At 41.8% G+C, this 25122-nt stretch overlaps 1 protein-coding gene across 1 annotated transcript in view; it reads left to right on the top strand.

Moving 5' to 3' along the window:
• The window catches only part of LOC135532118 (Fc receptor-like protein 5), a 31084-nt gene extending 7021 nt beyond the window's left edge, over positions 1-24063 (top strand). The window contains exons 2-5 of the mRNA XM_064959743.1: positions 11043-11318; positions 12558-12800; positions 21383-21523; positions 23443-24063. Coding sequence (XP_064815815.1) covers positions 11043-11318; positions 12558-12800; positions 21383-21523; positions 23443-23462 — 680 coding nt within the window. The 3' untranslated portion in view covers positions 23463-24063. The remainder of the gene's footprint in view (positions 1-11042; positions 11319-12557; positions 12801-21382; positions 21524-23442) is intronic.
• The last annotated feature ends 1059 nt before the right edge of the window (positions 24064-25122 follow it).

Raw genomic sequence — 25122 nt, 5'->3', positions numbered from 1 at the left:
GTTCTCTCTGTGTGTTTCAGTGTTTCCATCATGTACCATAGTGATAGTTCTCTCTGTGTGTTTCAGCCTTTACATCATGTACAATGGTGATAGTTCTCTCTGTGCCTTTCAGTAATTACATCATGGACAATAGCGATAGTTCTCTCTGTGTGTTTCAGTGTTTACATCATGTACCATAGTGATAGTTCTCTCTGTGTGTTTCAGTGTTTCCATCATGTACCATAGTGATAGTTCTCTCTGTGTGTTTCAGCCTTTACATCATGTACAATGGTGATAGTTCTCTCTGTGTGTTTCAGTGTTTACATCATGTACCATAGTGATAGTTTCTCTGTGTGTTTCAGTGTTTCCATCATGTACCATAGTGATAGTTCTCTGTGTGTTTCAGTGTTTCCATCGTGTACCGTAGTGATAAGTCTCTCTGTGTGTTTCAGTCTTTACATCATGTACCATAGTGATATATCTCTCTCTGTTTCATTGTTTACATCATGTACCATAGTCATAGTTCTCTCTGTGTATTTGGTGTTTACACCATGTATCATGGTGAAAGTTCTCTCTGTGTGTTTCAGTGTTTCCATCATGTACCATAGTAACAGTACTCTCTGTGTGTTTCAGTGTTTACACCAAGTACCATAGTGATAGTTCTCTCTGTGTGTTTCTGTGTTTACATCATGGACCATAGTGATAGTTATCCCTGTGTGTTTCAATGTTTACATCATGTAAAATGGTGATAGTTCTCTCTGAGTGTTTCAGTGTTTACATCATGTACCATAGAGAGAGTTCTCTCTGTGTGTTTAAGTGTTTCCATCATGCACCATAGTGATAGTTATCTCTGTGTGTTTCAGTGTTTCCATCATGTACCATAGTGATAGTTCTCTGTGTGTGTTTCAGTGATTACATCATGTACCATTGCGATAGTTACCTCTGTGTGTTTCAGTGTTTACATAATGTACCATAGTGATAGTTCTTTCTGTGTGGTTCAGTGTTTACATCATGTACCACCGTGATAGTTCTCTCTGTGTGTTTCAGTGTGTACATCATGTACCATAGTGCTAGTTATCTCTGTGTATTTCTGTGTCTACACCATGCACCATGGTGATAGTTCTCTCTGTGTGTTTCAGTGTTTACATCATGTACCATAGTGATAGTTCTCTCTGTGTGTTTCAGTGATTACATCATGTACAATGGTGATATATCTCTCTCTGTTTAATTGTTTACATCATGTACCATAGTCATAGTTCTCTCTGTGTATTTCGGTGTTTACACCATGTATCATGGTGAAAGTTCTCTCTGTGTGTTTCAGTGTTTCCATCATGTACCATAGTAACAGTACTCTCTGTGTGTTTCAGTGTTTACACCAAGTACCATAGTGATAGTTCTCTCTGTGTGTTTCTGTGTTTACATCATGGACCATAGTGATAGTTATCCCTGTGTGTTTCAATGTTTACATCATGTAAAATGGTGATAGTTCTCTCTGAGTGTTTCAGTGTTTACATCATGTACCATAGAGAGAGTTCTCTCTGTGTGTTTAAGTGTTTCCATCATGCACCATAGTGATAGTTATCTCTGTGTGTTTCAGTGTTTCCATCATGTACCATAGTGATAGTTCTCTGTGTGTGTTTCAGTGATTACATCATGTACCATTGCGATAGTTACCTCTGTGTGTTTCAGTGTTTACATAATGTACCATAGTGATAGTACTCTCTGTGTGGTTCAGTGTTTACATCATGTACCACCGTGATAGTTCTCTCTGTGTGTTTCAGTGTGTACATCATGTACCATAGTGATAGTTCTCTCTGTGTGTTTCTGTGTTTACATCATGGACCATAGTGATAGTTATCCCTGTGTGTTTCAATGTTTACATCATGTAAAATGGTGATAGTTCTCACTGAGTGTTTCAGTGTGTACATCATGTACCATAGTGATAGTTATCTCTGTGTATTTCAGTGTCTACACCATGCACCATGGTGATAGTTCTCTCTGTGTGTTTCAGTGTTTACATCATGTACCATAGTGATAGTTCTCTGTGTGTGTTTCAGTGATTACATCATGTACCATAGTGAGAGCTCTCTCTGTGTATATCAGTGTTTACATCATGTACCATAGTGATAGTTCTCTCTGTGTGTTTCATTGTTTACATCATGTACCATTGCGATAGTTCTCTCTGTGTGGTTCAGTGTTTACATCATGTACCACCGTGATAGTTCTCTCTGTGTGTTTCAGTGTGTACATCATGTACCATAGTGATAGTTATCTCTGTGTATTTCAGTGTTTACACCATGCACCATGGTGATAGTTCTCTCTGTGTGTTTCAGTGTTTCCATCATGTACCATAGTAATAGTCCTCTCTGTGTGTTTGAGTGTTTACATCATGTACCATTGTGATAGTTCTCTCTGTGTGTTTCAGTGTTTACATCATGTACCATAGTGATAGCTCTCTCTGTGTGTTTCAGTGTTTACACCAAGTACCATAGTGATAGTTCTCTCTGTGTGTTTCTGTGTTTACATCATGGACCATAGTGATAGTTCTCTCTTTGTGTTTCAGTATTTACATCATGTACCAAAGTGATAGTTCTCTCTGTGTGTTTCATTGTTTCCATCATGTACCATAGTGATAGTTCTCTCTGTGCCTTTCAGTAATTACATCATGGACAATAGCGATAGTTCTCTCTGTGTGTTTCAGTGTTTCCATCGTGTACCATAGTGATAAGTCTATCTGTGTGTTTCAGTCTTTACATCATGTACCATAGTGATATCTCTCTCTCTCTGTTTCATTGTTTACATCATGTACTATAGTGATAGTTCTCTCTGTGTATTTCGGTGTTTACACCATGTACCATGGTGAAAGTTCTCTCTGTGTGTTTCAGTGTTTACACCAAGTACCATAGTGATAGTTCTCTCTGTGTGTTTCTGTGTTTACATCATGGACCATAGTGATAGTTATCCCTGTGTGTTTCAATGTTTACATCATGTAAAATGGTGATAGTTCTCTCTGAGTGTTTCAGTGTTTACATCATGTACCATAGAGAGAGTTCTCTCTGTGTGTTTAAGTGTTTCCATCATGCACCATAGTGATAGTTCTCTGTGTGTGTTTCAGTGATTACATCATGTACCATAGTGATAGCTCTCTCTGTGTGTATCAGTGTTTACATCATGTACCATAGTGATAGTTCTCTCTGTGTGTTTCATTGTTGACACCATGTACCATTGCGATCGTTATCTCTGTGTATTTCAGTGTTTACATAATGTACCATAGTGATAGTTCTCTCTGTGTGGTTCAGTGTTTACATCATGTACCACCGTGATAGTTCTCTCTGTGTGTTTCAGTGTGTACATCATGTACCATAGTGATAGTTATCTCTGTGTATTTCAGTGTTTACACCATGCACCATGGTGATAGTTCTCTCTGTGTGTTTCAGTGTTTCCATCATGTACCATAGTAATAGTCCTCTCTGTGTGTTTGAGTGCTTCCATCATGTACCATCGTGATATTTCTCTCTGTGTGTTTCAGTGTTTCCATCATGTACCATAGTGATAGTTCTCTCTGTGTGGTTCAGTGTTTACATCATGTACCACCGTGATAGTTCTCTCTGTGTGTTTCAGTGTGTACATCATGTACCATAGTGATAGTTATCTCTGTGTATTTCAGTGTTTACACCATGCACCATGGTGATAGTTCTCTCTGTGTGTTTCAGTGTTTACATCATGTACCATTGTGATAGTTCTCTCTGTGTGTTTCAGTGTTTCCATCATGTACCATAGTAATAGTCCTCTCTGTGTGTTTGAGTGCTTCCATCATGTACCATCGTGATATTTCTCTCTGTGTGTTTCAGTGTTTCCATCATGTACCATAGTGATAGTTCTCTCTGTGTGGTTCAGTGTTTACATCATGTACCACCGTGATAGTTCTCTCTGTGTGTTTCAGTGTGTACATCATGTACCATAGTCATAGTTATCTCTGTGTATTTCAGTGTTTACACCATGTATCATGGTGAAAGTTCTCTCTGTGTGTTTCAGTGTTTCCATCATGTACCATAGTAACAGTACTCTCTGTGTGTTTCAGTGTTTACACCAAGTACCATAGTGATAGTTCTCTCTGTGTGTTTCTGTGTTTACATCATGGACCATAGAGAGAGTTCTCTCTGTGTGTTTAAGTGTTTCCATCATGCACCATAGTGATAGTTATCTCTGTGTGTTTCAGTGTTTCCATCATGTACCATAGTGATAGTTCTCTGTGTGTGTTTCAGTGATTACATCATGTACCATTGCGATAGTTACCTCTGTGTGTTTCAGTGTTTACATAATGTACCATAGTGATAGTTCTCTCTGTGTGGTTCAGTGTTTACATCATGTACCACCGTGATAGTTCTCTCTGTGTGTTTCAGTGTGTACATCATGTACCATGGTGCTAGTTATCTCTGTGTATTTCTGTGTCTACACCATGCACCATGGTGATAGTTCTCTCTGTGTGTTTCAGTGTTTACATCATGTACCATAGTGACAGTTCTCTGTGTGTGTTTCAGTGATTACATCATGTACCATAGTGATAGCTCTCTCTGTGTGTATCAGTGTTTACATCATGTACCATAGTGATAGTTCTCTCTGTGTGTTTCATTGTTTACATCATGTACCATTGTGATAGTTATCTCTGTGTATTTCAGTGTTTACATCATTGACCATAGTGATAGTTATCCCTGTGTGTTTCAATGTTTACATCATGTACCATAGTGATAGTTCTCTCTGTGTGTTTCAGTGTTTACATCATGTACCATAGTGATAGTTCTCTGTGTGTGTTTCAGTGATTACATCATGTACCATAGTGATAGCTCTCTCTGTGTGTATCAGTGTTTACATCATGTACCATAGTGATAGTTCTCTCTGTGTGTTTCATTGTTTACATCATGTACCATTGTGATAGTTATCTCTGTGTATTTCAGTGTTTACATCATTGACCATAGTGATAGTTATCCCTGTGTGTTTCAATGTTTACATCATGTACCATAGTGATAGTTCTCTCTGTGTGTTTCAATGTTTACATCATGTAAAATGGTGATAGTTCTCTCTGAGTGTTTCAGTGTTTACATCATGTACCATAGAGAGAGTTCTCTCTGTGTGTTTAAGTGTTTCCATCATGCACCATAGTGATAGTTATCTCTGTGTGTTTCAGTGTTTCCATCATGTACCATAGTGATAGTTCTCTGTGTGTGTTTCAGTGATTACATCATGTACCATTGCGATAGTTACCTCTGTGTGTTTCAGTGTTTACATCATGTACCACCGTGATAGTTCTCTCTGTGTGTTTCAGTGTGTACATCATGTACCATAGTGATAGTTATCTCTGTGTATTTCAGTGTCTACACCATGCACCATGGTGATAGTTCTGTCTGTGTGTTTCAGTGTTTACATCATGTACCATAGTGATAGCTCTCTCTGTGTGTTTCATTGTTTACACCATGTACCATTGCGATAGTTATCTCTGTGTATTTCAGTGTTTACATAATGTACCATAGTGCTAGTTATCTCTGTGTATTTCTGTGTCTACACCATGCACCATAGTGATAGTTCTCTCTGTGTGTTTCAGTGTTTACATCATGTACCATAGTGATAGTTCTCTGTGTGTGTTTCAGTGATTACATCATGTACCATAGTGATAGCTCTCTCTGTGTGTATCAGTGTTTACATCATGTACCATAGTGATAGTTCTCTCTGTGTGTTTCATTGTTTACACCATGTACCATTGCGATAGTTATCTCTGTGTATTTCAGTGTTTACATAATGTACCATAGTGATAGTTCTCTCTGTGTGGTTCAGTGTTTACATCATGTACCACCGTGAAAGTTCTCTCTGTGTGTTTCAGTGTTTCCATCATGTACCATAGTAATAGTACTCTCTGTGTGTTTCAGTGTTTACAACAAGTACCATAGTGATAGTTCTCTCTGTGTGTTTAAGTGTTTCCATCATGCACCATAGTGATAGTTCTCTCTGTGTGTTTCAGTGTGTACATCATGTACCATAGTGATAGTTCACTGTGTGTTTCGGTGATTACATCATGTACCAAAGTGATAGTTCTCTCTGTGTGTTTCATTGTTTCCATCATGTACCATAGTGATAGTTCTCTCTGTGTGTTTCAGCCTTTACATCATGTACAATGGTGATAGTTCTATCTGTGCCTTTCAGTAATTACATCATGGACAATAGCGATAGTTCTCTCTGTGTGTTTCAGTGTTTCCATCATGTACCATAGTGATAGTTCTCTCTGTGTGTTTCAGCCTTTACATCATGTACAATGGTGATATATCTCTCTCTCTGTTTCATTGTTTACATCATGTACCATAGTCATAGTTCTCTCTGTGTATTTCGGTGTTTACACCATGTATCATGGTGAAAGTTCTCTCTGTGTGTTTCAGTGTTTCCATCATGTACCATAGTAACAGTACTCTCTGTGTGTTTCAGTGTTTACACCAAGTACCATAGTGATAGTTCTCTCTGTGTGTTTCTGTGTTTACATCATGGACCATAGTGATAGTTATCCCTGTGTGTTTCAATGTTTACATCATGTAAAATGGTGATAGTTCTCTCTGAGTGTTTCAGTGTTTACATCATGTACCATAGAGAGAGTTCTCTCTGTGTGTTTAAGTGTTTCCATCATGCACCATAGTGATAGTTATCTCTGTGTGTTTCAGTGTTTCCATCATGTACCATAGTGATAGTTCTCTGTGTGTGTTTCAGTGATTACATCATGTACCATTGCGATAGTTACCTCTGTGTGTTTCAGTGTTTACATAATGTACCATAGTGATAGTACTCTCTGTGTGGTTCAGTGTTTACATCATGTACCACCGTGATAGTTCTCTCTGTGTGTTTCAGTGTGTACATCATGTACCATAGTGATAGTTATCTCTGTGTATTTCAGTGTTTACACCATGCACCATGGTGATAGTTCTCTCTGTGTGTTTCAGTGTTTCCATCATGTACCATAGTGATAGCTCTCTCTGTGTGTATCAGTGTTTACATCATGTACCATAGTGATAGTTCTCTCTGTGTGTTTCTGTGTTTACATCATGGACCATAGTGATAGTTATCCCTGTGTGTTTCAATGTTTACATCATGTAAAATGGTGATAGTTCTCACTGAGTGTTTCAGTGTGTACATCATGTACCATAGTGATAGTTATCTCTGTGTATTTCAGTGTCTACACCATGCACCATGGTGATAGTTCTCTCTGTGTGTTTCAGTGTTTCCATCATGTACCATAGTAATAGTCCTCTCTGTGTGTTTGAGTGTTTACATCATGTACCATTGTGATAGTTCTCTCTGTGTGTTTCAGTGTTTACATCATGTACCATAGTGATAGCTCTCTCTGTGTGTTTCAGTGTTTACACCAAGTACCATAGTGATAGTTCTCTCTGTGTGTTTCTGTGTTTACATCATGGACCATAGTGATAGTTATCCCTGTGTGTTTCAATGTTTACATCATGTAAAATGGTGATAGTTCTCTCTGAGTGTTTCAGTGTTTACATCATTTACCATAGTGATAGTTATCTCTGTGTGTTTCATCGTTTACACCATGTACCATTGTGATAGTTATCTCTGTGTATTTTAGTGTTTACATTATGTACCATAGTGATAGTTCTCTCTTTGTGTTTCAGTATTTACATCATGTACCAAAGTGATAGTTCTCTCTGTGTGTTTCATTGTTTCCATCATGTACCATAGTGATAGTTCTCTCTGTGCCTTTCAGTAATTACATCATGGACAATAGCGATAGTTCTCTCTGTGTGTTTCAGTGTTTCCATCATGTACCATAGTGATAGTTCTCTCTGTGTGTTTCAGTGTTTCCATCGTGTACCATAGTGATAAGTCTATCTGTGTGTTTCAGTCTTTACATCATGTACCATAGTGATATCTCTCTCTCTCTGTTTCATTGTTTACATCATGTACTATAGTGATAGTTCTCTCTGTGTATTTCGGTGTTTACACCATGTACCATGGTGAAAGTTCTCTCTGTGTGTTTCAGTGTTTACACCAAGTACCATAGTGATAGTTCTCTCTGTGTGTTTCTGTGTTTACATCATGGACCATAGTGATAGTTATCCCTGTGTGTTTCAATGTTTACATCATGTAAAATGGTGATAGTTCTCTCTGAGTGTTTCAGTGTTTACATCATGTACCATAGAGAGAGTTCTCTCTGTGTGTTTAAGTGTTTCCATCATGCACCATAGTGATAGTTCTCTGTGTGTGTTTCAGTGATTACATCATGTACCATAGTGATAGCTCTCTCTGTGTGTATCAGTGTTTACATCATGTACCATAGTGATAGTTCTCTCTGTGTGTTTCATTGTTGACACCATGTACCATTGCGATCGTTATCTCTGTGTATTTCAGTGTTTACATAATGTACCATAGTGATAGTTCTCTCTGTGTGGTTCAGTGTTTACATCATGTACCACCGTGATAGTTCTCTCTGTGTGTTTCAGTGTGTACATCATGTACCATAGTGATAGTTATCTCTGTGTATTTCAGTGTTTACACCATGCACCATGGTGATAGTTCTCTCTGTGTGTTTCAGTGTTTCCATCATGTACCATAGTAATAGTCCTCTCTGTGTGTTTGAGTGCTTCCATCATGTACCATCGTGATATTTCTCTCTGTGTGTTTCAGTGTTTCCATCATGTACCATAGTGATAGTTCTCTCTGTGTGGTTCAGTGTTTACATCATGTACCACCGTGATAGTTCTCTCTGTGTGTTTCAGTGTGTACATCATGTACCATAGTGATAGTTATCTCTGTGTATTTCAGTGTTTACACCATGCACCATGGTGATAGTTCTCTCTGTGTGTTTCAGTGTTTACATCATGTACCATTGTGATAGTTCTCTCTGTGTGTTTCAGTGTTTACATCATGTACCATAGTGATAGTTCTCTCTGTGTGTTTCAGTGTTTCCATCATGTACCATAGTGATAGCTCTCTCTGTGTTTTTCAGTGTTTACATCATGTACCACATTGATAGTTATCTGTGTGTTTGAGTGTTTCCATCATGTACCATAGTGATAGTTCTCTCTGTGTGGTTCAGTGTTTATATCATGTACCACAGTGATAGTTCTCTCTGTGTGTTTCAGTGCTGTTGAGTACACTGGTATACTGTAGCCTCAGACAAGGTGGAGGTGAGTACATTTCTCTATATTCATCACCTGTTCTATAATAGTAACATTTATCTATATTCATCACCTGTTCTATAATAGTAACATTTCTCTATATTCATCACCTGTTCTATAATAGCAACATTTATATATATTCATCACCTGTTCTACAAAAGTAACATTTCTCTATATTCATCACCTGTTCTACAAAAGTAACATTTCTCTATATTCATCACCTGTTCTATAATAGTAACATTTCTCTATATTCATCACCTGTTCTATAATAGCAACATTTATATATATTCATCACCTGTTCTACAAAAGTAACATTTCTCTATATTCATCACCTGTTCTATAATAGTATAATGTATTCCTGTCTCTTCATTGGTTGTGACTTCATATCAGTCTACACCAACCCTTCATATCGGTCTCCAGTCCTTATTGTCTTAGTAAAGAAGGTACCTGGCCGTATCAGCATCACTACTCTGGACGGTTCTGACTTGTTCCCCCTTTGGCCGCCTTTCCTTACAGTTCTCTGCTGCCAATGACTGGAACAAACTGCAAAAATCGCTCTCTTATCTCCCTCACTAAATTCAAGCTCCAGCTGTCAGGGCAGCTCACAGATCACTGTGTTACGACAAATGAGTGAGGAGGTGTGGAGTCAGGCGCAGAGAGCAAAAGATGTGGGAAAAAACATGCTTTAATGTCCAGGAAAAATAACATGAACAAAAGTAGGAAAACGAATGATCAGAAATAATAACGGACAGCGCAAAACCCAAAATACAAACAAAATACACTCAAACACAGAACAGACGAACGAAACAGAAGCGGGCTGAACAAACTATATATATCCCCACCCAAACAACCAAACAAGAAACAGGTGATACCAATCAGACAAAACCAAAGGAACACAGAACAACGGATCGGTGATAGCTAACAGACCGGCGACGACGAGCGCCGAGCGCCACCCGAACAAGAAGGGGAGTCACCTTCGGTAATATTCGTGACACACTGCACCTGCACATAGCCCATCTGTAAATAGCCCATCCAACTACCTCATCCCCATACTGTATTTATTTATTTATTTTGCTCCTTTGCAACCCAATGTCTCTACTTGCAAATTCATCTTCTGCACATCTATCATTCCAGTGTTTAATTGCTATATTGCAATTACTTCGACACTATGGCCTATTTTATTGCCTTTACCTCCCTTATCTAACCTCATTTGCACACACTGTATATATACTTTTTTTCTAATGTATTATTGACTGTATGTTTGTTTAATCCATGTGTAACTCTGTGTTGTTGTTTGTGTCGAACTGCTTTGCTTTATCTTGGCCATGTCGCAGTTGTAAATGAGAACTTGTTCTCAACTGGCCTACCTGGTTAAATAAAGGTGTTCTCAACTGGCCTACCTGGTTAAATAAAGGTGTTCTCAACTGGCCACCTGGTTAAATAAAGGTGTTCTCAACTGGCCTACCTGGTGAAATAAAGGTGTTCTCAACTGGCCTACCTGGTTAAATAAAGGTGTTCTCAACTGGCGTACCTGGTTAAATAAAGGTGTTCTCAACTAGCCACCTGGTTAAATAAAGGTGAAATAAACATAAAAAAGAGAGCAAAGACAGATAATAAATGGTTGGTTAATAAATAAAGTGAAATAAAATAAATATATATATCAAACTTGTCACTATTTTTTGTGTCTAGGTTTTATAAAGCCTTGTCTCCAGGTCTCAGCCTACCCTCATCACCAGGTTAAACAGCTGGAGAATAGCCTCTTTCTGCTGTGTTTCAGCATCACTGTTCCAGGCTTCATCACTCTTAAGGGCCTGTATTTTAAAGTGTACATGAGACAATGCAACTCTATCTCTCCTTCTTTATCTCTCCCTTTCTTTCTCTCTCTCTTAGATCTCTCTCCTCCAGCGTCTCTGAGCGTCAGTCCTGACAGATCTCAGTTCTTTAAATTTGAGTCTGTCTCTCTGAGCTGTGAGGTTCAGGGGAACTCTGCTGGATGGAGAGTGGTGAGGAACACATCGAGAGGAATCCTTTCAGAGTGTAATACTGACTGGGGAAAACAACAGGGGTCTTCATGCAACGTGTCACTAATAACATCGCACAGTGGAGTGTACTGGTGTGAGTCTGGGTCTGGAGAACACAGCAATGCTGTCAACATCACAGTACCTGGTATGTCCACATACACCATCTACTGACATTATAGTTGTGAGTGCCTCATCTGGTTTCAGAGAGCTGATGTTATGTTTATATATGATGTTTATATATTATATATAGCTGGAGCTGTGATCCTGGAGAGACCTGTTTATATATGATGTTTATATATTATATACAGCTGGAGCTGTGATCCTGGAGAGCCCTGTTTATATATTATATACAGCTGGAGCTGTGATCCTGGAGAGACCTGTTTATATATGATGTTTATATATTATATACAGCTGGAGCTGTGATCCTGGAGAGCCCTGTTTATATATGATGTTTATATATTATATACAGCTGGAGCTGTGATCCTGGAGAGCCCTGTTTATATATGATGTTTATATATTATATACAGCTGGAGCTGTGATCCTGGAGAGCCCTGTTTATATATGATGTTTATATATTATATACAGCTGGAGCTGTGATCCTGGAGAGCCCTGTTTATATATGATGTTTATATATTATATACAGCTGGAGCTGTGATCCTGGAGATCCCTGTTTATATATGATGTTTATATATTATATACAGCTGGAGCTGTGATCCTGGAGAGCCCTGTTTATATATGATGTTTATATATTATATACAGCTGGAGCTGTGATCCTGGAGATCCCTGTTTATATATGATGTTTATATATTATATACAGCTGGAGCTGTGATCCTGGAGAGCCCTGTTTATATATGATGTTTATATATTATATACAGCTGGAGCTGTGATCCTGGAGAGCCCTGTTTATATATGATGTTTATATATTATATACAGCTGGAGCTGTGATCCTGGAGAGCCCTGTTTATATATGATGTTTATATATTATATACAGATGGAGCTGTGATCCTGGAGAGCCCTGTTTATATATGATGTTTATATATTATATACAGCTGGAGCTGTGATCCTGGAGAGACCTGTTTATATATTATATACAGCTGGAGCTGTGATCCTGGAGAGCCCTGTTTATATATGATGTTTATATATTATATACAGCTGGAGCTGTGATCCTGGAGAGCCCTGTTTATATATGATGTTTATATATTATATACAGATGGAGCTGTGATCCTGGAGAGCCCTGTTTATATATGATGTTTATATATTATATACAGCTGGAGCTGTGATCCTGGAGAGCCCTGTTTATATATGATGTTTATATATTATATACAGTTGGTGCTGTGATCCTGGAGAGCCCTGTTTATATATGATGTTTATATATTATATACAGATGGAGCTGTGATCCTGGAGAGCCCTGCCCTTCCTGTGACTGAGGGAGATTCTGTGACTCTGCGCTGCAGATATCAGGTAACTCCCTCTGACCTCACAGCTGTTTTCTACAAAGATGGATCCCTCATCAGGACTGAGACTACAGGAGAGATGACCATCCCTGCAGTATCCAAGTCAGATGAAGGACTCTGCAAGTGTACCAACTCTGAAGGAGAATCACCAGAGAGCTGGATGACAGTGACAGGTGAGAATATGAGAAACCTTGACATTCAGGTTATCTGGTTCTTCTTTACACTGTTAAGAGGTGCTGAAACCTGCATTATAAACTGGGTGGTTCTTCTTTACACTGTTAAGAGGTGCTGAAACCTGCATTATAAACTGGGGGTTCTTCTTTACACTGTTAAGAGGTGCTGAAACCTGCATTATAAACTGGGGGTTCTTCTTTACACTGTTAAGAGGTGCTGAAACCTGCATTATAAACTGGGTGGTTCTTCTTTACACTGTTAAGAGGTGCTGAAACCTGCATTATAAACTGGGTGGTTCTTCTTTACACTGTTAAGAGGTGCTGAAACCTGCATTATAAACTGGGTGGTTCTTCTTTACACTGTTAAGAGGTGCTGAAACCTGCATTATAAACTGGGTGGTTCTTCTTTACACTGTTAAGAGGCGCTGAAACCTGCATTATAAACTGGGTGGTTCTTCTTTACACTGTTTAGAGGCGCTGAAACCTGCATTATAAACTGGGGGTTCTTCTTTACACTGTTAAGAGGTGCTGAAACCTGCATTATAAACTGGGGGTTCCAGTCCTGAAAGCTGATTGGCTGGAAGCCGTGGTATATCACAAGTATGACAAAGCATGTATTTTTAATTAAAATAAATTAAAATAAAATGTTATTAGTCACATGATGCTGCCACCACCATGCTTCAAGACAAATCAAATTGTATTTTTCACATGCTACGAATACAACAGGTGTAGTAGACCTTACAGTGAAATGCTGAATACAATAGGTGTAGACCTCACAGTGAAATGCAGACTGACCAGCCCTTAACCAATAGGTGTAGACCTCACAGTGAAATGTTGACTGACCAGCCCTTAACCAACAGGTGTAGACCTCACAGTGAAATGCTGACTGACCAGCCCTTAACCAACAGGTGTAGACCTCACAGCGAAATGCTGACTGACCAGCCCTTAACCAACAGGTGTAGACCTCACAGTGAAATGCTGACTGACAAGCCCTTAACCAACAGGTGTAGACCTCACAGTGAAATGCTGACTGACCAGCCCTTAACCAACAGGTGTAGACCTCACAGTGAAATGCAGACTGACCAGCCCTTAACCAACAGGTGTAGACCTCACAGTGAAATGCTGACTGACCAGCCCTTAACCAACAGGTGTAGACCTCACAGTGAAATGCAGACTGACCAGCCCTTAACCAACAATGCATTTAAATAAATTACTAAAAATAATAAGAAACAAAAGGAACAATTAAAGAGCAGCAGTAAAATAACTAGCGGGACTATATACAGGTTATTACAGAATAGAGTCAATGTGGAGGCTATATACAGGTTATTACGGTATAGAGTCAATGTGGAGGCTATATACAGGTTATTACCGTATAGAGTCAATGTGGAGGCTATATACAGGTTATTACGGTATAGAGTCAATGTGGAGGCTATATACAGGTTATTACAGTATAGAGTCAATGTGGAGGCTATATACAGGTTATTACGGTATAGAGTCAATGTGGAGGCTATATACAGGTTATTACAGTATAGAGTCAATGTGGAGGCTATATACAGGTTATTACGGTACAGAGTCAATGTGGAGGCTATATACAGGTTATTACGGTACAGAGTCAATGTGGAGGCTATACAGTACTTCCGGCGCCGACAGATGGCCGCCTCACTTCGTGTTCCTAGGAAACTATGCAGTTTTTTATTATTTTATTTTTTTACGTGTTATTTCTTACATTAGTACCCCAGGTCATCTTAGGTTTCATTACATACAGTCGAGAAGAACTACTGAATATAAGATCAGCGTCAACTCACCATCAGTACGACCAAGAATATGACTTTCGCGAAGTGGATCCTGTGTTCTGCCTTTCAACCAGGACAACGGAATGGATCCCAGCCGGCGACCGAAAAAAACGACTTCGTAAAAGAGGGAAACGAGGAGGTCTTCTGGTCAGACTACGGAGACGGACACATCGTGCCCCACTTCCTAGCATTCTTCTCGCCAATGTCCAGTCTCTTGACAACAAGGTTGATGAAATCCAAGCAAGGGTAGCATTCCAGAGGGACATCAGAGACTAACGTTCTTTGCTTCACGGAAACATGGCTCACTGGAGAGACGCTCTCGGATGCGGTGCAGCCAGCGGGTTTCTCCACACATCGCACCGACAGAAACAAACACCTTTCTGGTAGAAGAGTGGTGGGGGCGTATGCCTTATGGCTAACGAGACGTGGTGTGATCACAGAAACATACAGGAACTCAAATCCTTCTGTTCACCTGACTTAGAATTCCTCACAATTAAATGTAGACCGCATTATCTACCAAGAGAATTCTCTTCGATTATAATCACAGCCGTATATATTCCCCCCAAGCAGACACATCGATGGCTCTGAACGAACTTTGACTCTTTGCAAACTGGAATCCACACATCCTGAGGCTGCATTCATTGTTGCTGGGGATTTTAACAAGGCTAATCTGAAAACAAGACTCCCTAAAATGTATCAGCATATCGATTGCGCAACCAGGGCTGGCAAAACGTTGGATCACTGTTATTCTAACTTCCGCGACGCATATAAGGCCCTGCCCCGCCCTCCTTTCGGAAAAGCTGACCACGACTCCATTTTGCTGATCCCTCCCAACAGACAAACTAAAACAAGAAGCTCCCACGCTGAGGTCTGTCCAACGCTGGTCCAACCAAGCTGATTCCACACTCCAAGACTGCTTCCACCACGTGGACTGGGACATGTTTCGTATTGCGTCAGGCAACAACACTGACGAATACGCTGATTCGGTGTGCGAGTTCATTAGAACGTGGGTTGAAGATGTCGTTCCCATAGCAACGATTAAAACATTCCCTAACCAGAAACCGTGGATTGATGGCAGCATTCGCGTGAAACTGAAAGCTCGAACCACTGCTTTTAATCAGAGCAAGGTGACTGGTAACATGACCGAATATAAACAGTGCAGCTATCCCCTCCGTAAGACTATCAAACAAGCTAAGCGTCAGTATAGAGACAAAGTAGAATCTCAATTCAACGGCTCAGACACAAGAGGTATGTGGCAAGGTCTACAGTCAATCACGGACTACAAGAAGAAATCCAGCCCAGTCATGGACCAGGATGTCTTGCTCCCAGGCAGACTTTTTGCCCGCTTTGAGGACAATACAGTGCCACTGACACGGCCTGCAACGGAAACATGCGGTCTCTCCTTCACTGTAGCCGAGGTGAGTAAAACATTTAAACGTGTTAACCCTCGCAAGGCTGCAGGCCCAGACGGCAGGCCCAGACGGCATCCCCAGCCGCGCCCTCAGAGCATGCGCAGACCACCTGGCTGGTGTGTTTACGGACATATTCAACATGCTTCAAGAGGGCCACCATTGTTCCTGTTCCCAAGAAAGCTAAGGTAACTGAGCTAAACGACTACCGCCCTGCAGCACTCACTTCCGTCGTCATGAAGTGCTTTGAGAGACTAGTCAAGGACCATATCACCTCCACCCTACCTGACACCCTTGACCCACTCCAATTTGCTTACCGCCCAAATAGGTCCACAGACGACGCAATCTCAACCACACTGCACACTGCCCTAACCCATCTGGACAAGAGGAATACCTATGTGAGAATGCTGTTCATCGACTACAGCTCGGCATTTTACACCATAGTACCCTACAAGCTCGTCATCAAGCTCGAGACCCTGGGTCTCGACCCCGCCCTGTGCAACTGGGTACTGGACTTCCTGACGGGCCACCCCCAGGTGGTGAGGGTAGGCAACAACATCTCCACCCCGCTGATCCTCAACACTGGGGCCCCACAAGGGTGCGTTCTGAGCCCTCTCCTGTACTCCCTGTTCACCCACGACTGCGCGGCAACGCACGCCTCCAACTCAATCATCAAGTTTGCTGACGACACAACAGTGGTAGGCTTGATTACCAACAACGACGAGACGGCCTACAGGGAGGAGGTGAGGGCCCTCGGAGTGTGGTGTCAGGACAATAACCTCACACTCAACGTCAACAAAACTAAGGAGATGATTATGGACTTCAGGAAACAGCAGAGGGAACAACCCCCCCCCCATCCACATCGATGGAACAGTAGTGGAGAGGGTAGTAAGTTTTAAGTTCCTCGGCATACACATCACAGACAAACTAAATTGGTCCACTCACACAGACAGCATCGTGAAGAAGGCGCAGCAGCGCCTCTTCAACCTCAGGAGGCTGAAGAAATTTGGCTTGTCACCAAAAACACTCACAAACTTCTACAGATGCACAATCGAGAGCATCCTGGCGGGCTGTATCACCGCCTGGTATGGCAACTGCTCCGCCCACAACCGCAAGGCTCTCCAGAGGGTAGTGAGGTCTGCACAACGTATCACCGGGGGCAAACTACCTGCCCTCCAGGACACCTACACCACCCGATGTTACAGGAAGGCCATAAAGATCATTAAGGACAACACCCACCGAGCCACTGCCTGTTCACCCCGCTATCATCCAGAAGGCGAGGTCAGTACAGGTGCATCAAAGCTGGGACAGAAGCTGTTTCATTCTCTCGATCTCAAGGCCATCAGACTGTTAAACAGCAACCACTAATATTGAGTGGCTGCTGCCAACACACTGACTCAACTCCAGCCACTTCAATAATGGGAATTGATGGGAAAGGATGTAAAATATATCACTGGCCACTTTAAACAATGCTACCTAATATAATGTTTACATACCCTACATTATTCATCTCATATGTATACGTATATACTGTACTCTATCATCTACTGCATTCTTATGTAATACATGTATCACTAGCCACTTTAACTATGCCACTTTGTTTACATACTCATCTCATATGTATATACTGTACTCGATACCATCTACTGTATCTTGCCTATGCTGCTCTGTACCATCAATCATTCATATCTTTATGTACATATTCTTTATCCCCTTACACTGTGTATAAGATATTAGTTTTGAAATTGTTATTTAGATTACTTGTTGGTTATTCCTGCATTGTCGGAACTGGAAGCACAAGCATTTCGCTACACTCGCATTAACATCTGCTAACCATGTGTATGTGACAAATAAAATTTGATTTGATACAGGTTGGTACTGGTACACAGTCAATGTGGAGGCTGTATTCAGGGGTACCGTCACAGAGTCAATATGGAGGCTATATACAGGGGTACTGGTACAGAGTCAATGTGGAGGCTATATACAGGTTATTATGGTACAGAGTCAATATGGAGGCTATATCACGGGGTACCGTTACAGAGTCAAAGTGCATGGGCACCGGTTAGTCGAGGTAATTGAGGTAATATGTACATCTGGTAGAGTTATTAAAGTATCTACATTATGCATAGATAATAACAGAGCCTAGCAGCGGCGTAGAAGATGGGTGGGGGGGGGGGGGGCAATGCAAATTGTCTGGGTAGCCATTTTATTAGATGTTCAGTAGTCTTATGGCTTGGGGGTAGAAGCTGTTTTAAGCCTCTTGGACCTAGTCTTGGCATTCCGGTATCACTTGCGGTAGCAGAGAGAATGCTCTATGCCTAGGGTGGCTGGAGTCTTTGATTATTTTTAGGGCCTTCCTCTGACACCGCCTGGTACAGAGGTCCTGGATGGCAGGAAGCTCGGCCCTGGGCCTTGCCCACTACCCCTTGTAGTGCCTTACGGTCAGATGCCGAGCAGTTGCCGTTCCAGGCAGTGATGCAACCATGCTCTCGATGGTGAAGCTGTAGAACCTTTTTAGGATCTGACTCATGCCAAATCTTTTCAGTCACCTGAGTGGGAATAGGTTTCGTCGTGCCCTCTTCATGACTGTCTTGGTGTGCTTGGACAATTCTAGTTTGTTGGTGATGTGTACCCCCTGTATATAGCCTCCACATTGACTCTGTACCGTAATACCCTGTATATAGCCTCCACATTGACTCTGTACCGTAATACCCTGTATATAGCCTCCACATTGACTCTGTACTGTTATTTTGTTTGTTATGTTGACACTTGAAGCTCTCGACCTGCTCCACTACATCCCTTTCGATGAGAATGAGGGCGTGCTCGGTCCTCTTTTCCTGTAGTCCACAATCATCTCCTTTGTCTTGTTCACGTTGAGGAGAGGTTGTTGTCCCGGCACCACATGGCCAGGTCTCTGACCTCCTCCCTATAGGATGTCTCGTCGGTGATCAGGCCTACCACTGTTGTGTCATCAGCAAACTTAGTGATGGTGTTGGAGTCGTGCCTGGCCATGCAGTCATGAGTGAACAGGGAGTACAGGAGGGGACTGAGCACGCACCCCTGAGAGGCCCCTGTGTTGAGGAGCAGCGTGGAAAATGTGTTGTTACCTGCCCTTACCACCTGGGGGCTGCCCGTCAGGAAGTCCAGGATCCATTTGCAGAGGGAGGTGTTTAGTCCCAGTGTCCTTAGCTTATTGATGAGCTTTGAGGACACTATGGTGTTGAACGCGGAGCTGTAGTCAATGAATAGCATTCTCACATAGGTGTTCCTTTTGTTCAGGTGGGAAAGGGCAGTGTGGAGTGCAAAAGAGATTACGTCATCTGTTGATCGGTTTGGGTGGTATGCAAATTGGAGTGGGTCTAGAATTTCTGGGATAATGGTGTTGATGTGAGCCACTAGCCTTTCAAAGCACTCCATGGCTACAGACATGAGTGCTACGGGTCTGTAGTCATTTAGGCAGGTTACATTAGTGATCTTGGGCACAGGGACTACGGTGGTCTGTTAAAACATGTTGGTATTACAGACTCGGACAGGGAGAGGTTGAAAATGTCAGTGAAGACACTTGCCAGTTGGTCAGCACATGCTCGCAGTACACGTCCTGGTAATCTGTCTGGCCCTGCGGCTTTGTGAATGTTGACCTGTTTGAAGGTCTTACTCACATCGGCTAAGGAGAGTGTGATCACACAGTCATCTGGAACGGCTGGTGCTCTCATGTGTTTTTCAGTGCTATTTGCCTTGAAGTGAGCATAGAAGTGATTTAGCTCGTCTGGTTGGCTCGTGTCACTGGGCAGCTCTCGGCAGTGCTGCCCTTTGTAGTCTGTAATGGTTATCAAGCCCTGCCACATCCTACGAGCGTAGGAGATGGTGTAGTACAGATTCGATCTTAGTCCTGTAATGATGCTTTGCTTGTTTGATCGTTTGTCGGAGGGCATAGCGGGAATTCCTATAAGCTTCCGGGTTAGAGTCCCGCTCCTTGAAAGCGGCAGCTCTACCCTTTAGCTGAGTGCGAATGTTGCCTGTAATATATGGCTTCTGGTTGGGTTATGTATGTACAGTCACTGAGACGATGACGTCCTCGATGCACTTATTGATGAAGCCAATGACTGATGTGGTGTACTCCTCAATGTCATCGGAAGAATCCCGGGAACATATTCCAGTCTGTGCTAAACAGAAAAACAGTCCTGTAGTTTAGCATCTGCTTCATCTGACCACTTTTTTTATTGACCGTGTCACTGGTGCTTCCTGCTTTAATTTTTGCTTGTAAGCAGGAGTCAGGAGGATAGAATTATGGTCAGATTTGCCAAATGGAGGGCGAGGGAGAGATTTATACGTGTCTCTGTGTGTGGAGTAAAGGTGGTCTCTAGTTTTTTCCTCTCTGGTTGCACATTTAACATGCTGATAGAAATCAGGTAAAACAGATGTAAGTTTCCCTGCATTAAAGTCCCCGGCCACTAGGAGCGCCACCTCTGGATGAGCATATTCTTTGCTTATGGTGTAATACAAGTCATTGAGTGTGGTCTTAGTGCATCGGTCTGTGCTGGTATGTAGACAGATACAGATGTAAACTTTCTAGGTAGATAGTGTGGTCTACAGCTTATCATGAGATACTCTACCTCAGGCGAGCAAAACCTTGAGACTCCCTTAGATATTGTACACCAGCTGTTGTTTACAAATATACATAGTCCGACCCCTCCCCCCTTGTCTTACTCTGCTGTTCTATCCTGCTGATACAGCGTATAACCATCCCGCTGTATGTTGGTAATGTCGTTGTTCAGCCACGACTCAATGAAGCATAAGATATTACAGTTTTAATGTCCCGTTGGTAGTTTCATCTTCCTCGTAGGTCGTCAATTGTATTGTCCATTGATTGCATGTTAGCTGATTGCACTGGGGGTTTATTCAATCTTCCTCCAACTGCAGTTCCAACTCCCATTCCATCTCCAGCAGTCCCACTGTTGTCCATGTCTCTACCCATCACCATCTCCATCTCCAGTGTTGTCCATGTCTCTACCAGCACCATCTCCAGTGTTGTCCATGTCTCTACCCATCACCATCACCATCTCCAGTGTTGTCCATGTCTCCCCCCAGCACCATCTCCAGTGTTGTCCATCTCTCTGCCCAGCACCATCCCAGTGTTGTCCATCTCTCTGTCCATCACCATCTCCAGTGTTGTTTTAAATTGTTTTCTTTCTCCAACTGCAGTTTCAACTCCCATTCCATCTCCAGCAGCCCCAGTTTTGTCCATGTCTCCACCCATTCCATCTCCAGCAGTCCCAGTGTTGTCCACGTCTCTACCCAGGCTGCTGTGTAGTCTACTGGTGGGGTCTCCCTACCCATAAATGTGCTCATAATACAGGTCTCATTCTTTCTCCATGTGCAGGTCCAACTCCCATTCCACCTCCAGCAGTCCCAGTGTTGTCCATGTCTCTACCCAGGCTGCTGTGTAGTCTACTGGTGGGGTCTCCCTACCTGCTGGTGACCATCATACTGCTGGTGAAAGGCTGCAGGAGCAGGGCTCAAGGTGAGATCCTGAGTTTATACAGGATCGGCTCATTTGTAAATCAGAATTCTATTATTATGGCCATTGAAATGCTAGCTATTAAAATTAGATCCGACAAGAACAACAAGGGAAATCCAGGGGATAAAAACAAAAGTGTCAATGCATGTTGTTGCCTCTAGTCTGGATCCCTGCAGAGGCTCAATGTATGTTGAGCTCTCTAGTCTGGATCCCTGCACAGTCTCAATGTATGTTGATGAGTCTAGTCCCCAATCTAGATCCCTGCACAGTCTCATTAAAGATCTTGGTCACTTTTCTAGCCTCTCTGGACTAAAACCTAATGATGACAAGAATGTATTGTATTGGATCGTATTATGTATTGGATCATTAAAATACAGTGTTTACACCACCTTGTAGTTTACCAATGAAATGGGTGGATGGTGAAGTAGACATACTTGGTATTCACATCTACAAAATATAAATGAACTGACCACAATTCATTTCAATCAATAGTTTGCAAAATTAGATACAATTCTGCAACCATGGAGAGGTAAATACTTGTCTATTTATGGAAGAATCACATTGATTAACTATTTGGTCCTATCAATGTTGACTGGCCAATGGTCCTATCAATGTTGACTGACCAATGGTCCTATCAATGTTGACTGACCAATGGTCCTATCAATGTTGACTGACCAATGGTCCTATCAATGTTGACTGACCAATGGTCCTATCAATGTTGACTGACCAATGGTCCTATCAATGTTGACTGACCAATGGTCCTATCAATGTTGACTGACCAATGGTCCTATCAATGTTGACTGACCAATGGTCCTATAACTGTTGACTGACCAATGGTCCTATAACTGTTGACTGACCAATGGTCCTATCACTGTGGACTGACCAATGGTCCTATCACTGTGGACTGACCAATGGTCCTATCAATGTTGACTGACCAATGGTCCTATCACTGTGGACTGACCAATGGTCCTATCACTGTGGACTGACCAATGGTCCTATCACTGTGGACTGACCAATGGTCCTATCACTGTGGACTGACCAATGGTCCTATCACTGTGGACTGACCAATGGTCCTATCACTGTGGACTGACCAATGGTCCTATCACTGTGGACTGACCAATGGTCCTATCACTGTGGACTGACCAATGGTCCTATCACTGTGGACTGACCAATGGTCCTATCACTGTGGACTGACCAATGGTCCTATCACTGTGGACTGACCAATGGTCCTATCACTGTGGACTGGCTAATGGTCCTATCACTGTGGACTGACTGGCTAATGGTCCTATCACTGTGGACTGACTGGCTAATGGTCCTATCACTGTGGACTGACTGGCTAATGGTCCTATCATACCTGAAGGGAACAATTTGGCATTTGCTGTATGGGAGATGAGAATCTTCACGGTCATCGGTATGCAGGGTGGTATGCTGCTGGCTCTATCTTCTTGTCATACATGACAAATAAACCATCTAGGTTTATTCATGGCTTAACAGTGCAATATATCATTTGGGCAGTATACATGTCATTTGGACATGGTTCACTGACCTCTGTAGATAACTGTAGCTCTGATTGAACCATGTTTAAAGGGTTGGTAACTGTAACTCTGAACCATGTTTAAAGGGTTGATAACTGTACTCCCTGGTATTGATAAATAGTTAATAGCCCTGGTATTGATAAATAGTAAATAGTCCTGGTATTCATAAATAGTAAATGCCCTGGTATTGATAATTAGTAAATTGCCCTGTTATTGATAAGGGAGAACTGGACATAAGCAGGAGCCCCATTGGAAGAGATTTTGATCGGATTCTAAGTAGCACAGTATCGACTAGTAAACATCTGATATGATTTACATTTCTAAGTGGTTCTGTATTGGATAAGTAAATACATGGCCACACTGATGAACTACTTCTGTGTTGAACAGGTGATCGTGTTGAAGAGTGAGGCTGAGATCACCTGATCACCATAACAACCATCAGAATGGAACTCATGGAATTCTAATATAGAACTGTGAGTCACAATGCTGTATGTTGTTACATTGTAGCTCCACCTGCTGGAACAATAGTGGCATTTGATCTAATGTGATCTATTAACTGATACATGTATTATTCTGATTGGAATGTGTTTTAATATGTGTGTTGTATTATTCATTCAGCAGCTGTCCTTTAACATCAGCCATATACTGGTCATATACTGTGTAGCATTATGGTTGATACATTGTCAATGCCTTCACTTCTCATGTCTATACAGATCAACTGATAGGTGTTGTGGTTCAGGCATTATTGTCACAGGTTCAGTATAATGTTATACCGCTACATGTTACAGAGATAGAAAACATACAGGAGAGGAGAATTCAATTATTATAATTATTTTCTTTATTTTCCCATTTTGGTGTCATTATGTTATTTTGTTTAAACATGAAACTAATGTAGGCCTTTGTTTTATTGTGGTTTTGTGCAAAACCATTATTTTTCTATTAATCATCCTGGTAAGATATTGCTTTTGTCTTTGTAGCATATAGATTTAAATAAATGATTTTCCTCAATCATGTAGCCTGTTTTTTAATCAGTTCTGAATGACATCACAACCACTCTGTTTATAATTTCACTCACTTCCCTTTATTTATCTTCTAAATGCTCCATTCCAGGTTCCCCCTACAGCCCCAGGGGCCTTGAGTATCTTCTAAATGCTCCATTCCAGGTTCCCCCTACAGCCTCCAGGGCCTTGAGTATCTTCTAAATGCTCCATTCCAGGTTCCCCCTACAGCCCCCAGGGCCTTGAGTATCTTCTAAATGCTCCATTCCAGGTTCCCCCTACAGCCCCGGGGCCTTGAGTATCTTCTAAATGCTCCATTCCAGGTTCCCCCTACAGCCCCCAGGGCCTTGAGTATCTTCTAAATGCTCCATTCCAGGTTCCCCTACAGCCCCGGGGCCTTGAGTATCTTCTAAATGCTCCATTCCAGGTTCCCCCTACAGCCCCCAGGGCCTTGAGTATCTTCTAAATGCTCCATTCCAGGTTCCACATACAGCCTCCAGGGCCTTGAGTATCTTCTAAATGCTCCATTCCAGGTTCCCCCTACAGCCTCCAGGGCCTTGAGTATCTTCTAAATGCTCCATTCCAGGTCCCACCATACAGCCCCCAGAGCCTTGAGTATCTTCTACATGCTCCATTCCAGGTCCCACCATACAGCCCCCAGAGCCTTGAGTATCTTCTACATGCTCCATTCCAGGTCCCACCATACAACCCCCAGTAATTTATGCCATACTGCTCACACCTATCTAGCTAATCCACAACATTTATTTTACATGATCAATTGTTACATTCCCCAGTTTCTGTGTTTTCGGTTTGTAGGTTTAGTGTATGTGTGCATTTCAGGAAATGGCTTCCTGGATTTCAAGCAGCTGATTGGTTCAACCCATTGATTGAAGCTCTGACCCCGCCCTCTCGCGAGGAGAGTTTCTATAACAATGAGGACTCCTTCTGCAGCTTGAAAAGCCAGTGTTCCTTTGTTAGGAGAGAGAGCTTCTTGGTACTGGGGGCATACATATATGTCCTGTGTTTTGATGTTGGTCTGTAAGTTATTTTGTAGCAGGTCCTTCTGAGG

Source organism: Oncorhynchus masou, unplaced genomic scaffold (assembly GCF_036934945.1).
Source record: "Oncorhynchus masou masou isolate Uvic2021 unplaced genomic scaffold, UVic_Omas_1.1 unplaced_scaffold_1733, whole genome shotgun sequence".
Taxonomy (NCBI): domain Eukaryota; kingdom Metazoa; phylum Chordata; class Actinopteri; order Salmoniformes; family Salmonidae; genus Oncorhynchus; species Oncorhynchus masou.
Note: the sequence above shows the minus strand (reverse complement) of the source record. Positions and strands in the feature narration are given on the sequence as shown.